The sequence below is a fragment of the Panulirus ornatus genome, chromosome 42 (assembly GCF_036320965.1).
Source record: "Panulirus ornatus isolate Po-2019 chromosome 42, ASM3632096v1, whole genome shotgun sequence".
Lineage (NCBI taxonomy): Eukaryota > Metazoa > Arthropoda > Malacostraca > Decapoda > Palinuridae > Panulirus > Panulirus ornatus.
The window spans coordinates 74,553-93,109 of record NC_092265.1 but is presented as its reverse complement, the minus strand read 5'-3'; the positions used below and the strand labels follow the sequence as shown (position 1 = coordinate 93,109).

Here is an 18,557-nt window from a genome sequence, read left to right as displayed (position 1 = left end):
GTGTATATATGGTGGCAAAGGGGCAAATAAATATTTTTTTTTTTCATATGCTGAATTGTGCATTTGGTCAGAAATGGGAGTGATGATAATTTTTGAAGAGGGGGAAATCAACCTTGTTAAAGAATACCTGGAGTTGCAGTTTTCTCTTTTTTTTCATAAAAAGTCTCTGCTGTGTGTTTAATGATTGCATATTTAATTGCCAGTCCTAATAGAAAAATGTTTTGGCAGTTGTTTTAAGCACTGCTTTAAGCTTTTATGCCTTGAGTCTTTTTTTTTTTTTTTTTTTTTTTTTTTTGCCGCTGTCTCCCGCGTTTGCGAGGTAGCGCAAGGAAACAGACGAAAGAAATGGCCCAACCCACCCCCATACACATGTATATACATACGTCCACACATGCAAATATACATACCTACACAGCTTTCCTTGAGTCATAAAGTGGAAAATTTCAGTTGTCTTAGTCTTTTTGTCATCTATGGTCTATAATTTGTGTCGAAATTATTAACATATACATCATTTGTAACTGCTTGTTAACCAGATCAGAAATTTTGCTTGGATGATCCCCATGTTAAGAAGTAATGAAGTTTTGGAGATGAAAATGAATTAGAGATCTGTTGGCCCATTTTTTACATGTCTTGAATAATGGCTTCCAAATGCTGGTGTTACTAATTCATAGTGAGCATTGACTGCAATTGGTTCTTCATTACAAGATTACTTATGTAACTTTGATGTATATCAAACTGAATCCTGGATGCCAGCAGAGGAAAAATTGCCTAAGTGAGAAACTGCACAATTTTAGGGAAGAGTGTCTTAGAAAAAAGGAAAGCTAGGATGGATTGCTTGTATGTAAAGTGCCAGAAAGTATTTGACACTATAATACTTAGGAGGCTGGGCAATTTTAGGGAAAAGAAGTCAGTTGTAAGGAATGTCTTGCATTTCTGTTGAGAGCTCTGTCTTAGAAAAAAGCAAAGCCAGGATGAATTGTTTGTATCTGAACTGTCAGAAAGCATTTAACACCATAATACTTAGGAGGCTAGTTAAGAAGCTGGATCACCAGGCATGAACAAAGGAACAAAGTGGAAGGGAACCAAAGATGCATGTTATAGGATCCTTCTGGAAATGTATGGGGATCATCAATAGAGTGCCACAGGGATCTGTTCTAGGACTCTGACTCCTTGTGACCTATGTAAGTGACTTGCAAGAAGGTATGGACTCCCACTTGAATTTGTTTGCATATTATGCACAGGTCTGAAAGCTCTCTGCTGAATTCAAGAGAACTGAACATATTAATCCCCCAGAACAATACTGAGGTAAGCAGTGTAGTATACTATGCCAACATGCAGGGACTGAAGTCTTGTAGAGCAAATAAAATCCTACTCATAAGTGGCTTGCTTAACAAGTCAGGTGCAGTGTTTATGGGTTTCACTGAAACATACACTAAAGACAATATGAATAGGGAGGTGTGGATTCCAAATTACAACATGTGTGATGGGACAAGAAGATCATGTGGAGTAGGACTGTATATAGTAGATACATTTATAATAAATGAACTGCACTCCTCAAATGATGTAGTAGAAGCACTCGCTGTCAAGACTGAAGACCAAAGCCAGGTCATTTGTCTATAGACCATCTTATGCAAAGCCTCATGAATTTATGGATTAATAAGAAACATAGAATCGTATTTCTACATGAGAAACCCTATACTAAATATAATTTTTGTGGGAGACTTCAACCTAACACATTAAATGCTGATTGGTAGGAAACAGCAGAAAATACTGATACTGGAAACAGCTTGGATGAATAGAAACAAAGGGTTATTCAGACTGTAAAAAGTTCTCCTTCAAGCAACAAATGATGAAACCAATTACAAGTAATAACATTCTGGACCTAATCTTCACAAATAATGTGGACCTTGTGCATGAGATTACCATCTCGAATACCATATATTCTGATCACAACCTGATTGAAATAAAAACAAGCTTGGATGCTAAACTGCCCTGTAAGAACGCAAAACATTGGAGTTATTTTCAGTAATTTCAGTTTTAATAGTAAACGTATGAATTAGGAGGGTGTGATCAATGAGATGTATGTGACACAGTGGGAAACTCATCTAAGTACCAAAACTGAGGAGGAATGTGTAAATAACATGACCACTTTGGTACTCCAAACATGCAACAGATAATATTTATGTATTTGTTGTTGTACTTGATTGCCATATCCTGCATTAGGGAGGTAGTGCCAGGAAATAGATGAACAGCCCAACCACTCAGTAGATAAATACAAGCAAAAAAAAAGCACAAAAGTCACAGGTTAGAACAAGAAAGACTGACATTTTACGGGTGGAAAAGAATTGCAGATCTTCTAAAGAAGCCACAGCTCATCCAACAAAGGAAAGACAAACTTTCTTTTATGCATAATCATCATTTCGAGCATTAGCAAGGCAGTGCCAGAAACAGATGGAGAGGCTGCATCCATTCTGTATTTGTCATGTGTAATGCACTGAAATCACATCCACAACTAATCATTGCAGTCCTTTCCATGGTTTACTTCGGACACTTCACATGCCCTGGTTCTCATTCCATTGACAGCTTGTCATCCCAGTATACTACATCATTGCAGTTCATTCTATCCTGTGCATGCCTTTTGCACCTGCATATTCAGGCCCATATTCCTCAGAATCTTTTTCACTCCATCTTTCCATCTCGAATTTGGTCTTCCCATTCTCCTTGTTCCCCCTACTTCTAACACATATATCCTCTTTGTCATCCTTTCCTCAGTCATTCCCTCTTATATGTCCAGATCATTTCAGCACATCCTTTCCAGCTGTCTTATCCACACCCTTTTTTATTATCACACCCATCTCTTACCCTTTCAGTACTTACTTGATGAAACCACCTCACACCACAGTTTGCCTTTATACATTTCATATCCAATACCCCCACCCTCTTCCTCACAGTCTTATCCATAGCTCATGCTTTGCATCTATATATTAATGTTGGGACTACTGTACCTTCAAACATAACCATTTTTGCCCTCCCGGATAATGATCTCTTTTTTCCACTTTCTTCATTGCTCCCAGAACCTTTGGCTCCTCACCCACCCTATGACTCACTTCTGCTTCCATTGGTCCATCCACTGCCATGTCCACTCCCAGGTATCTAAAACACTTTGCTTTACTAACAAATTTTTTCCATTCAGACCCACACCCCAGCTACCATGTCCCTCAACTCTGCTGCATTTATTCAAATTTTCTGTCAACACTTTCTACTGGTACACATGTCTTACACCATGCCCTATAGCAACTTTCCTCCCACACTGCATATTCTTGAGAAGACCTTCCACATGGCTTCACTAAATGCTTTCTCCAGATGTAAAATGCCACCTACAAACCCATGCATTTCTTTAAGTATTTCTCTCACACATTCTTCTTTGCAAACACCTTACCATGTTTGAAACCCACAGTTCCTCATCCAAACACATGAAATAGTGGTGTTTTTAGTGATATTAGTTTTAACAGTAAATGGATGAACTGGGAGAATGTGATCAATAAAATGCCTACGACACAACAGGAAACCCTACTGAGTACCAAAGTAGAGGAATGTGTAAATGAGATGACCACTTGGTACTCCAGACATGTACCAGCAGGAAGAAAGCACAAAAGTACTAGGTTAGAATAAGAAAGACAAGTACTTTATAGGAGATGAAAAAGAATTGCAGTTCTAAAGAAGCCACAGCTAACCCAGCAAAGGAAAGAAAACCTATTTATGAACTATCAGACAGAGGCCATAAGCTAAGAATTTCATATGAAATGGGAAAAAGAAAAAGCCATAAATGAAATGAGGAAATAACCCAAAATACTTTTTTTTATATTTTAAGGACTGCATGGGCAGCTGAGGCCCCAATCAAGGCTATCCCATTAATTTTATATATAAATGAAATAGGTAAGCTGCTAGAAGTAGTGAAAAGTTTATATCAAGGATGTAAGGCATGTGTACAAGTAGGAAGGGAGGAGAGTGATTGATTCCCACTGAAGGTCAGTCTGTGGCAGGGTTGTGTGATGTCTCCATGGTTGTTTAATTTGTTTAAGGATGGGGTGATTATGGAGGTAAGTGCAAGGGTTTTGGAGAGAGGGGTGAGTATGCAGTTGGTTGGGGATGAGAAGGCCTGGGAAGTGAGTCAGTTATTATTAGCTGGTGATATAGCACTGGTGGCTGATTCAAATGAGAAACTGCAGAAGCTGGTGACTGAGTATGAAAAAATGTATGAAAGGAGAAAGTTGAGAGTGAATGTGAATAAGAGCAAGATTATTAGGTTCAGCAGGGTTGAGGGACAAGTTAGTTGGGATGTAAGTTTGAATGGAGAAAAATTGAAGGAAGTGAAGTTTTAGATATCTGGGAGTGGATTTAGCAGTGAATGGAACCATGGAAGCAGAAGTGAGTCATAGGGTGGGGGAGGGGGCGAAGGTTCTGGGAGCATTGAGTAACAGAATTTAATGCAGGACCTCATGGTTTGAGGATGGGAAGATTAGGCATCTCTCAGTTGCTTGACCTTTATGATAAGTTTGTTGAAGCTCTAGAAAACAAAGAAAATGGTGATGTAATTTACACAGACTATAAAAACATTGAATGAATATGACCATTGTATCACAGCATGTAAAATGCAAAAGATGGGAGTAACCGGAATGATTGGGAGTTGGATAAACAATTTTTGAAGTGATAGATCATAACACAGTTGTAAACCATGCCATCTCTATTGTTTTTATAGTATAAAGCTCAGTCCCTAGGGAACTGTTCTTGCACCCTTCCTGTTCCTCATTCTTATATCTGACATTAACTCAAACACTAACCATAGTACCATATCATCCTTTGCAGATAATACAAGAATAAGTATAAGAATAATAACAAATAGCATCAGAAGGACACAGTAGTATGTTGCTGTTTGGATTCCTTTGACACATATTCCTCTCACTTATCTCTTGCAGGATGGTAATCATATTGATCATTCCTTTCACTGAGACCCATTGTCATTGCTTTAATTTTCCAAAGGTCCCCTTGTAAGGTGATGCAATCCTATTTGCTTTTCACTTCCCTTATGATACCTCATGGAGTCTTTGGAGGTTTTCACTCCTACAGTTCGGCCTGGGCCCGTGCTGCTGCACTGGGTCATTCGTACAATAAGCTGTTGGAATCTGCAACGTTGATATGTGTAGGTATGTTTATTTGCGTGTGTGGATGTGTATGTAGGTGAGTTGGGTCATTCTTTCATCTGTTTCCTTGCGCTACCTCGGTAATGCGGGAGACAGCGACAAAGTATAATAAAAAAGAGATAATATATATATATATATATATATATTATTTTTATTTATTTTATTTTGCTTTGTCACTGTCTCCCGCGTTAGCGAGGTAGTGCAAGGAAACAGACGAAAGAATGGCCCAACCCACCCACATACACATGTATATACATACACGTCCACACACGCAAATATACATACCTTTACATCTCAATGTATACATATATATATACACACATAGACATATACATATATACACATGTACATAATTCATACTGTCTGCCTTTATTCATTCCCATCACCACCTCGCCACACATGGAATAACAACCCCCTCCCCCTCATGTGTGCGAGGTAACGCTAGGAAAGACAACAAAGGCCACATTCGTTCACACTCAGTCTCTGGCTGTCATGTAATAATGCACCGAAACCACAGCTCCCTTTCCACATCCAGGCCCCACAGAACTTTCCATGGTTTACCCCAGACGCTTCACATCCCCTGGTTCATTCCATTGACAGCACGTCGACCCCGGTATACCACATCATTCCAATTCACTCTATTCCTTGCACGCCTTTCACCCTCCTGCATGTTGAGGCCCCGATCACTCAAAATCTTTTTCACTCCATCTTTCCACCTCCAATTTGGTCTCCCACATCTCCTCGTTCCCTCCACCTCCGACACATATATCCTCTTGGTCAATCTTTCCTCACTCATTCTCTCCACGTGACCAAACCATTTCAAAACACCCTCTTCTGCTCTCTCAACCACGCTCTTTTTATTTCCACACATCTCTCTTACCCTTACATTACTTACTTGATCAAACCACCTCACACCACATATTGTCCTCAAACATCTCATTTCCAGCACATCCACCCTCCTGCGCACAACTCTATCCATATAGCCCGTGCCTCGCAACCATACAACATTGTTAGAACCACTATTCCTTCAAACATACCCATTTTTGCTTTCCGAGATAATGTTCTCGACTTCCAAACATTCTTCAAGGCTCCCAGGATTTTCGCCCCCTCCCCCACCCTATGATTCACTTCCGTTTCCATGGTTCCATCCGCTGCCAGATCCACTCCCAGATATCTAAAACACTTAGACTTCCTCCAGTTTTTCTCCATTCAAACTTACCTCCCAATTGACTTGACCCTCAACCCTACTGTACCTAATAATCTTGCTCTTATTCACATTTACTCTTAACTTTCTTCTTTCACACACTTTACCAAACTCAGTCACCAACTTCTGCAGTTTCTCACATGAATCAGCCACCAGCGCTGTATCATCAGCGAACAACAACTGACTCACTTCCCAAGCTCTCTCATCCACAACAGACTGCAAACTTGCTCCTCTTTCCAAAACTCTTTCATTTACCTCCCTAACAACCCCACCCATAAACAAATTAAAGAACCATGGAGACATCACACACCCTTGCCGCAAACCTACATTCACTGAGAACCAATCACTTTTCTCTCTTCCAATCACTTTTCTCTCTTCCTACACGTACACATGCCTTACATCCTCGATAAAAACTTTTCACTGCTTCTGACAGCTTGCCTCCCACACCATATATTCTTAGTACCCTCCACAGAGCATCTCTATCAACTCTATCATATGCCTTCTCCAGATTCATAAATGCTACATACAAATCCATTTGCTTTTCTAAGTATTTCTCACATACATTCTTCAAAGCAAACACCTGATCCACACATCCTCTACCACTTCTGAAACCACACTGCTCTTCCCCAATCTGATGCTCTGTACATGCCTTCACCCTCACAATCAATTCCCTCCCATATAATTTACCAGGAATACTCAACAAACTTATACCTCTGTAATTTGAGCACTCACTCTTATCCCCTTTGCGTTTGTACATTGGCACTATGCAAGCATTCCGCCAATCCTCAGGCACCTCACCATGAGTCATACATACTTTAAATAACCTTACCAACCAGTCAACAATACAGTCACCTCTTTTTTTAATAAATTCCACTGCAATACCATCCAAACCTGCTGCCTTGCCAGCTTTCATCTTCTGCAAAGCTTTTACTACCTCTTCTCTCTTTACCAAATCATTTTCGCTAACCCTCTCACTTTGCACACCACCTCAACCAAAACACCCTATATCTGCCACTCTATCATCAAACACATTCAACAAACCTTCAAAATACTCACTCCATCTCCTCCTCACATCACCACTACTTGCTATCACCTCCCCATTAGCCCCCTTCACTGATGTTCCCATTTGCTCCCTTGTCTTATGCACTTTATTTACCTCCTTTCAGAACATCTTTTTACTCTCCCTAAAATTTAATGATACTCTCTCACCCCAACTCTCATTTGCCCTCTTTTTCACCTGTTGCACCTTTCTCTTGACCTCCTGCCTCTTTCTTTTATACATCTCCCACTCATTTGCATTTTTTCCCTGCAAAAATCGTCCAAATGCCTCTGTCTTCTCTTTCACTAATAATCTTACTTCTTCATCCCACCACTCACTACCCTTTCTAATCAACCCACCTCCCACGCTTCTCATGCCACAAGCATCTTTTGCGCAAGCCATCACTGCTTCCCTAAATACATCCCATTCCTCCCCCACTTCCCTTACCTCCTTTGTTCTCACCTTTTTCTATTCTGTACTCAGTCTCTTCTGGTAGTTCCTCACACAAGTCTCCTTCCCAAGCTCACTTACTGTCACCACCCTCTTCACCCCAACATTCCCTCTTTTTTTCTGAAAACCCATACAAATCTTCACCTTCGCCTCCACAAGATAATGATCAGACATCCCTCCAGTTGCACCTCTCAGCACAGTAACGTCCAAAAGTCTCTCTTTTGTGCGCCTGTCAATTAACACGTAATCCAATAATGCTCTCTGGCCATCTCTCCTACTTACATACGTATACTTATGTATATCTCGCTTTTTAAACCAGGTATTCCCAATCACCAGTCCTTTTTCAGCACATAAATCTACAAGCTCTTCACCATTTCCATTTACAACACTGAACACCCCATGTATACCAAATATTCCCTCAACTGCCACATTACTCACCTTTGCATTCAAATTACCCATCACTATAACCCGGTCTTGTGCATCAAAACCACTAACACATTCATTCAACTGTTATCAAAACACTTGCCTCTCATGATCTTTCTTCTCACGCCCAGGTGCATATGCATCAATAATCACCCATCTCTCTCCATCAACTTTCAGTTTTACCCATATTAATCTAGAATTTACTTTCTTACATTCTATCACATAGTCCCACAACTCCTGTTTCATGAGTAGTGCTACTCCTTCCCTTGCTCTTGTCCTCTCACTAACCCCTGACTTTACTCCCAAGACATTCCCAAACCACTCTTCCCCTTTACCCTTTAGCTTCGTTTCACTCAGAGCCGAAACATCCAGGTTCCTTTCCTCAAACATACTACTTATCTCTCCTTTTTTCTCATCTTGGTTACATCCATACACATTTAGACACCCCAGTCTGAGCCTTCGAGGAGGATAAGCACTCCCCGCATGACTCCTTCTTCTGTTTCCCATTTTAGAAAGTTAGAATAGAAGGAGGGGAGGGTTTCTGGCCCCCCCCCCTCCCGTCCCCTTTAGTCGCCTTCTACGACACGTGAGGAATGCGTGGGAAGTATTCTTTCACCCCTATCCCCAGGGATATATATATATATCTTTCTTTTCTTTTCTTTCTTTCATACTGTTTGCCATTTCCCGCATTAGCGAGGTAGCGTTAAGAATAGAGGACTTGGCCTTTGTGGGAATATCCTCACCTGGCCCCCTTTTCTGTTCCTTCTTTTGGAAAATTAAAAAAAAAAAATGAGAGGGGAGGATTTCCAGCCCCCCACTCCCTTCTCTTTTAGTCGCCTTCTACGACACGCAGGGAATACGTGGGAAGTATTCTTTCTCCCCTGTATGTATATATATATATATATATATATATATATATATATATATATATATATATATATATATATATATTTTTTTTTTTTTTTTTTTTTCAAACTATTCGCCATTTCCCGCATCAGCGAGGTAGCGTTAAGAACAGAGAACTGGGCCACTGAGGGAATATCCTCACCTGGCCCCCTTCTCTGTTCCTTCTTTTGGAAAATTAAAAAAAATTGAGAGGGGAGGATTTCCAGCCCCCCGCTCCCTCCCCTTTTAGTCGCCTTCTACGACACGCAGGGAATACGTGGGAAGTATTCTTTCTCCCCTATCCCCTATATATATACCGGGGTTGACGTGCTGTCAGTGGATTGAATCAAGACATGTGAAGCGTCTGGGGTAAACCATGGAAAGCTGTGTAGGTATGTATATTTGCGTGTGTGGACGTATGTATATACATGTGTATGGGGGGAGGTTGGGCCATTTCTTTCGTCTGTTTCCTTGCGCTACCTCGCAAACGCGGGAGACAGCGACAAAGTATATAAAAAAAAAAAAAGCAGTGAAAAGTTTTTATCGAGGATGTAAGGCATGTGTACGTGTAGGAAGAGAGGAAAGTGATTGGTTCTCAGTGAATGTAGGTTTGCGGCAGGGGTGTGTGATGTCTCCATGGTTGTTTAATTTGTTTATGGATGGGGTTGTTAGGGAGGTAAATGCAAGAGTCCTGGAAAGAGGGGCAAGTATGAAGTCTGTTGGGGATGAGAGAGCTTGGGAAGTGAGTCAGTTGTTGTTCGCTGATGATACAGCGCTGGTGGCTGATTCATGTGAGAAACTGCAGAAGCTGGTGACTGAGTTTGGTAAAGTGTGTGGAAGAAGAAAGTTAAGAGTAAATGTGAATAAGAGCAAGGTTATTAGGTACAGTAGGGTTGAGGGTCAAGTCAATTGGGAGGTGAGTTTGAATGGAGAAAAACTGGAGGAAGTGAAGTGTTTTAGATATCTGGGAGTGGATCTGTCAGCGGATGGAACCATGGAAGCGGAAGTGGATCATAGGGTGGGGGAGGGGGCGAAAATTTTGGGAGCCTTGAAAAATGTGTGGAAGTCGAGAACATTATCTCGGAAAGCAAAAATGGGTATGTTTGAAGGAATAGTGGTTCCAACAATGTTGTATGGTTGCGAGGCGTGGGCTATGGATAGAGTTGTGCGCAGGAGGATGGATGTGCTGGAAATGAGATGTTTGAGGACAATGTGTGGTGTGAGGTGGTTTGATCGAGTAAGTAACGTAAGGGTAAGAGAGATGTGTGGAAATAAAAAGAGCGTGGTTGAGAGAGCAGAAGAGGGTGTTTTGAAATGGTTTGGGCACATGGAGAGAATGAGTGAGGAAAGATTGACCAAGAGGATATATGTGTCGGAGGTGGAGGGAACGAGGAGAAGAGGGAGACCAAATTGGAGGTGGAAAGATGGAGTGAAAAAGATTTTGTGTGATCGGGGCCTGAACATGCAGGAGGGTGAAAGGAGGGCAAGGAATAGAGTGAATTGGAGCGATGTGGTATACAGGGGTTGACGTGCTGTCAGTGGATTGAATCAAGGCATGTGAAGCGTCTGGGGTAAACCATGGAAAGCTGTGTAGGTATGTATATTTGCGTGTGTGGACGTGTGTATGTACGTGTGTATGGGGGTTGGGCCATTTCTTTCGTCTGTTTCCTCGCGCTACCTCGCAAACGCGGGAGACAGCGACAAAGTATAAAAAAAAAAAAAAAAAAAAAAAAAAAAATATATATATATATATATATATATATATATATATATATCTTTCTTTCTTTCATACTATTCGCCGTTTCTTTTTTTTTCATACTATTCGCCATTTCCTGCACCTCGCTAACGCGGGAAATGGCGAATAGTTTAAAAGAAAAAGAAAGAAAATTATATAATACATATATTTTTCTTTTTTTTTTTCCATACGATTCGCCATTTCCCGCATTTGCGAGGTAGCGTTAAGAACAGAGGACTGGGCCTTAGAGGGAAAATCCTCACCTGGCCCCCTTCTCTGTTCCTTCTTTTGGAAAATTAAAAAAAAACAAGAGGGGAGGATTTCCAGCCCCCCCGCTCCCTTCCCTTTTAGTCGCCTTCTATGACACGCAGGGAATACGAAACACGAAAGAAATGGCCCAACCCCCCCCATACACATGTATATACATACGTCCACACACGCAAATTACATACCTACACAGCTTTCCATGGTTTACCCCAGACGCTTCACATGCCTTGATTCAATCCACTGACAGCACGTCAACCCCGGTATACCACATTGCTCCAATTCACTCTATTCCTTGCCCTCCTTTCACCCTCCTGCATGTTCAGGCCCCGATCACACAAAATCTTTTTCACTCCATCTTTCCACCTCCAATTTGGTCTCCCTCTTCTCCTCGTTCCCTCCACCTCCGACACATATATCCTCTTGGTCAATCTTTCCTCACTCATTCTCTCCATGTGCCCAAACCACTTCAAAACACCCTCTTCTGCTCTCTCAACCACGCTCTTTTTATTTCCACACATCTCTCTTACCCTTACGTTACTCACTCGATCAAACCACCTCACACCACACATTGTCCTCAAACATCTCATTTCCAGCACATCCATCCTCCTGCGCACAACTCTATCCATAGCCCACGCCTCGCAACCATACAACATTGTTGGAACCACTATTCCTTCAAACATACCCATTTTTGCTTTCCGAGATAATGTTCTCGACTTCCACACATTCTTCAAGGCCCCCAGAATTTTCGCCCCCTCCCCCACCCTATGATCCACTTCTGCTTCCATGGTTCCATCCACTGCTAGATCCACTCCCAGATATCTAAAACACTTTACTTCCTCCAGTTTTTCTCCTTTCAAACTTACCTCCTAATTGACTTGACCCTCAACCCTACTGTATCTAATAGCCTTGCTCTTATTCACATTTACTCTTAACTTTCTTCTTTCACACACTTTACCAAACTCAGTCACCAGCTTCTGCAGTTTCTCACATGAATCAGCCACCAGCGCTGTATCATCAGCGAACAACAACTGACTCACTTCCCAAGCTCTCTCATCCACAACAGACTTCATACTTGCCCCTCTTTCCAAAACTCTTGCATTCACCTCCGTAACAACCCCATCCATAAACAAATTAAACAACCATGGAGACATCACACACCCCTGCCGCAAACCTACATTCACTGAGAACCAATCACTTTCCTCTCTTCCTACACGTACACATGCCTTACATCCTCGATAAAAGCTTTTCACTGCTTCTGACAACTTGCCTCCCACACCATATATTCTTAGTACCCTCCACAGAGCATCTCTATCAACTCTATCATATGCCTTCTCCAGATCCATAAATGCTACATACAAATCCATTTGCTTTTCTAAGTATTTCTCACATACATTCTTCAAATCAAACACCTGATCCACACATCCTCTACCACTTCTGAAACCACACTGCTCTTACCCAATCTGATGCTCTGTACATGCCTTCACCCTCTCAATCAATACCCTCCCATATAATTTACCAGGAACACTCAACAAACTTATACCTCTGTAATTTGAGCACTCACTCTTCTCCCCTTTGCCTTTGTACAATGGCAATATGCAAGCATTCCACCAATCCTCAGGCACCTCACCATGAATCATACATACATTAAATAACCTTACCAACCAGTCAACAATACAGTCACCCCCTTTTTTAATGAATTCCACTGCAATACCATCCAAACCTGCTGCCTTGCCGGCTTTCATCTTCTGCAAAGCTTTTACTACCTCTTCTCTGTTTACCAAATCATTTTCCCTTACCCTCTCACTTTGCACACCACCTCGACCAAAACACCCTATATCTGCCACTCAATCATCAAACACATTCAACAAACCTTCAAAATACTCACTCCATCTTCTCACATCACCACTACTTGTTATCACCTCCCCATTAGCCCCCTTCACTGAAGTTCCCATTTGCTCCCTTGTCTTACGCACTTTATTTACCTCCTTCCAGAACATCTTTTTATTTTCCCTAAAATTTAATGACACTCTCTCACGCCAACTCTCATTTGCCCTCTTTTTCACCTCTTGCACGTTTCTCTTGACCTCCTGCCTCTTTCTTTTATACATCTTCCACTCATTTGCATTTTTTCCCTGCAAAAATCATCCAAATGCCTCTCTCTTCTCTTTCACTAATAATCTTACTTCTTCATCCCACACACAGGACATGTATGTATATACACATGTATGTGGGTGGGTTGGGCCATTCTTTCGTCTGTTTCCTTACGCTACCTCGCTAATGCAGGAGACAGCAACAAAGTATAATAAATAAGATAATAGTAACTGAATGATATATATACACACATACACTTGCATATACGTACATACACATATCAACATATATGCATACATATACATATATCACATGTACATATTCATACTTGCTTGCCATCATCTATTCCCAGCACCAGCCCACCCCACAGGAAACAGCATTGCCACCCCGTGTCAGCGAGGTAGTGCCACAAAAATAGACAAAAAAGGTCCCATTCATTCACACTCAGTCTCTAGCTGTCATGTGTGTTGCATCGAAACCACAGCTCCCTATACACATCCAGTCCCCACAAACCTTTCCATGATTTACCCAAAGACATTTCACGTACCCTGGTTCAGTCCATTGACAGTACGTCAACCCTGGTGTACCACATTATTCCAGTTCACTCTCTTCCTTGCATGCTCTCACCCTCCTGTATTGAATGTTCAGAACTGGATCTCTCAAAATCTTTTTCTCCATCCTTCCACCTCCAGTTTGGTCTCCCATTTCTCCTTGGTCCCTCTACCTCTGACACATATATCCTCTTTGTCAGCCATTCCTCACTCATTCTCTCCATATGTTCAAGCCATTTGAAGACTCCCTCTTCTGCTCTCTCAACTGCATACTTTTGATTACCACATAACACTTCCCCTTTCATTACTTAATCAATCAAACCACATATTGTCCTAAAACATTTAATTTCCAACACATTCACCCTTTTCCGTACTACCCAATCTATAGCCTATGCCCCACAACCATATAATATTGTTGGAACTACTATTCCTTCAAAGATACCCATTTTTGCTCTATCAGATGATATTGTCTCTTTCCACACATTCTTCATTGCTCCCAGAACCTTCACCCCCTCCCCCACCCTGTGACTCACTTCCACTTCCTTGGTTCAATTTCTTGCCTAAGTCCACACCAAGATATCTAATACAGTTCACTTCCTCCAATTTTTCTCCATTCAAACGTGCATCCCAACTAACTTGTCCGTAAAACCTGCAGAACCTAAGAACCTTGCTCTTATTCTCATTTACTCTCAGTTTTCCCCTTCACACACTTTTCTAAACTCCTCACCAACTTCTGCAATTTCTCGCTCAAATCGGCCACCAGCGCTGTATCATCGGTGAACAACAACTGACTTGCCTCCCAGGTCCTCTCATACCCAACAGACTGCATACTCGGCCCTGTCTCCCAAACTCTTGCATTTACCTCCTTAACTACCCCATCCATAAACAAATTAACCATGGGGACATAACACACCCCTGCTGCAGACCAGCCTTTACTGGGAACCAAACACACTCCTCTCTTCCTACTTGTACACATACCCTGCACCCTTGATAAAAACTTTTCACTGCCTCCACCAGCTTAACCTCCCACACCATATATTATTAAGACCTTCCTCAAAGCATCTCTATTAACCCTATCATATGCCTTCTCCAGATCCATAAATACCACATACACATCCATCTGTTTTTTAAAGTATTTCTTACACACATCCTTCAGAGCAATCACCTGATCCATACATCCTCTGCCACTTCTGAAACCACACTGCTCCTCCCGAATCTGATGCTCTTTGCATGCCATTACCTTCTCAATCACTGCCCTCCCATACAATTTTCCAGGAATACTCATCAAACTTATGCCTTTGTAGTTTGAATACTCGCTTTTACCCCTTTGCCTTTCTACAGTATCACTATACATGCATTCTGCCAATCCTCAGGCACTTCATCACGATCCATACATACATTGAATATCCTGGTGCTACTGCACTGAAACAGGGAGTGACAATGCGATTTCCTGTAGGGCAGGTGGCGCTAGGAATGGATTAAGGCAAGCAAGAATGTGTATGTACATATGTATATATGTATATGTCTGTGTATGCTTATATACATATGTGTGCATATATGTGTATGTTGATAGGTATATGTATATTTATGTATGTGTAAGTGTATAAGCTTGTATGTACATATATTCCTATGAGTCCATGGGGAAAATGAGTGGATGAGTCTTTCTTCATCTGTTCCTGGCGCTACCTCACTGACGCGGGAAACAGCGATTGAGTTTAATAATATATAGCAATACATGTATATATACACCGTATCATGAGCCAGGAACTCATTTTATCGACTGACCTCTAAGGGTGGATGAACAGCTGGGTTGACAGTGGACTGACTGCAACAACCAGGATTCAAACCTTTGTGTTATACCCTGGGTGACCCATAAGCGCATCATGGTCAGGAATGCTAATGTGTTATACCCTGGGTGACCCATAAGCTCATCATGGTCAGGAATGCTAACCCATACTCCACGGAGGTCTTACACTGTTTCCATTTATTCTCATGGTATCCATATGATTAACTTCCTTCCAAAAATTTTCTTAATCTCTATGGTAGGTGATACTTGTTCACCCAATTTTCATTTGCCCTTTTTTCTTTTGTCAGTCCCTGTATCTTCCTCTTTACCTCCTGCCACTTTCTCTTGTACATATTCCACGTACTTGCAATCCTTCCCTGTAATAAACCCATTAAGGATGGGCAATGTTCTTTTTATACATCCATGTAAGGCAGCACATTTTATGAATAATAAAGTAGCAGGGAATAAGCCATTACATACATGAATAGATGAAATTGAATGAAAAACGAAGGTAAGAAGTATTACATGATACTGCATCATAACTGGCTGTGGAAGGAAGAGAGCAGTAGCACAGGAGGACTTGGGGATGGGCAGTTCATCAGGCGCACCTGGGACAAGGCTAGGGGACTGTGCAGTCACTTGTTTTACACTAAATTTATCATTTGTGCATTTATTTACAACTGATGTGTACATCACCCAGTTTCATTATACAATTACGGTGCACGAGGGCCCATTATTACATAACATTCCCTGCCTACTACTATACGGACATTAGATAACTGCTAATACTGGCGCTGACTGCGGATGGGCGAGCGAGGTTAGCTATTTACAGGAATGGGTAAACAGAGGTCATGATAGATGACAATGATGCCACATCACCAATATTCAAAAAACAATTATAATGCAAAAAAATATCCCAACATTCTGTAACATTCAACTTCTAGTGTATTGACATTAGGTAATGTTGCCTGCCTTTGCTTACATTTGCCCTTTACCATTCTACACTTGTGGTATATCCTTGCACAATCCTCTTACCCTAACTTGCTCGCTTTCACCGCCCTCATCTCAGTCATATCATCCCACTAGCTGCCTCTCTTAGCATAATCTCATTAAAGAGTCTTCTCTTTTACTTGCCAGTCAGTTAGAACATAATCCTTCTCCACCAATACTTATTTATGTCACTTTTTTTTTTAAACCAATTATATCCACTTGCCTCTCCTGTACAGCTCACAACTCCACAAGCTATTCACTCACCATTTGTATTCTTACTGAATACCCATGCCCCCAATTATATCCTGAATTGCCACATGATCCACTTATATGTATAATGATAAGATAGATATTTATACTTTTTTGGTCACCATTTGGAAGAGAGGTGTTGTGGTTTCTTTTAAATGCTGAAGTTCATTTTAGTCGCGGCTCATACACTTTATATTTAAAGTAGCGAGATAATGAGCTGATTATTCGAAATGACTGTTAAAGGCAGAATTTACAGTTTTTCTTGTACATGTATATTTTATTTCAGGTGGCTACGCACAATTAGTGTCATCTTGTTTTTGAATAAGCAAGACCTGTTAGCAGAAAAAATCCGGGCAGGCAAAAGTAAGCTGGAAGATTATTTCTCAGATTTTGCCCGATACCAGACCCCTCTAGATGCCACTGTTGAACCTGGGGAAGATCCAGAAGTAGTTCGTGCAAAGTACTTCATCAGGGACGAATTTCTAGTGAGTTTTATAAAAAGCTTGTTTGAAATGTGATAAAGTACTCTTGAAGGGCAAGAGGGATAAGGATAAAGTGGTGGATTCTAAGTCTTAACAAGATCATAGTGTTGCAGAGAACATGGAAATACCCTTTTCTTTAAGTTCCACGATCATTTTGCATTTTGTGATAAAAGGAAACTTTTTCTGACATGCACACCACTTCAGCCTTACCCTTTTGTCCTCTCATCAGCCTTTCATGATATTTTTTCTTTACTTTTTTGTTTTTAATGTATACTGCTTCATGTAAATCATTCTATCTACCCATATCTATGACTTCTTTTCACTTTGGGAACTCCTTCAAGGGGTTGGCCGTAGTAAAAGTCTCCATAACTGGTAAGCTTTGGTGCTGCTGCTTAGCCTTTGGTGCCTCACCCTTGCTGGGCCACTGGCAGAGTGTTTTCAGAGGCTCCTACCTGTGTTTCCACCAACTTCTATTACCTAATGTTCCAACCTACTACTACTATCTGATGCTCCCAGCAAATGCTTATGTAAATACTACCAAGAATAACCTTTCCAAATACTTATTATTTTTTTGTTATTATACTTTGTTGCTGTCTCCTGCATTAGTAAGGTAGTGCAAGGAGACAGACGAAAGAATGGCCCAACCCACCCACACACACATGCATGTACATACACGTCCACACACTCACATATACATACCTATACATTTCAACGTATACATATATATACATACACAGACTTATACATATATACACATGTACATAATTCATACTTGCTGCCTTTATTCATTCCTGTCGCCACCCCGCCATACATGAAATGACAACCCCCTCCTCCCGCACGCGCATGAGGTAGCGCTAGGAAAAGACAACAAAGGCCACATTCGTTCACACTCAAGTCTCTAGCTGTCATGTATAATGCACCGAAACCACAGCTCCCTTTCCACCTCCAGGCCCCACAAAACTTTCCATGGTTTATCCCAGATGCTTCACATGCCCTGGTTCAATCCATTGTCAGCACATCGACCTTGGTATACCACATAGTTCCAGTTCACTCTATTCCTTAAACGCCTTTCACCCTCCTGCATGTTCAGGCCCTGATCGCTCAAAATCTTTTTCACTCCATCCTTCCACCTCCAATTTGGCCTCCCACTTCTCCTTGTTCCCTCTACCTCTGACACATGTATCCTCTTTGTCAATCTTTCCTC

General features: G+C 41.3%; 1 protein-coding gene across 2 annotated transcripts in view; it reads left to right on the top strand.

Moving 5' to 3' along the window:
• Positions 1-18,557, top strand: part of Galphas (G protein alpha s subunit) — a 123,505-nt gene that overhangs the window by 84,278 nt on the left and 20,670 nt on the right. For both annotated transcript variants that reach the window (XM_071686222.1, XM_071686223.1), the window contains one exon: positions 17,158-17,356. In XM_071686222.1, the coding sequence (XP_071542323.1) occupies positions 17,158-17,356 (199 nt within the window). The remainder of the gene's footprint in view (positions 1-17,157; positions 17,357-18,557) is intronic.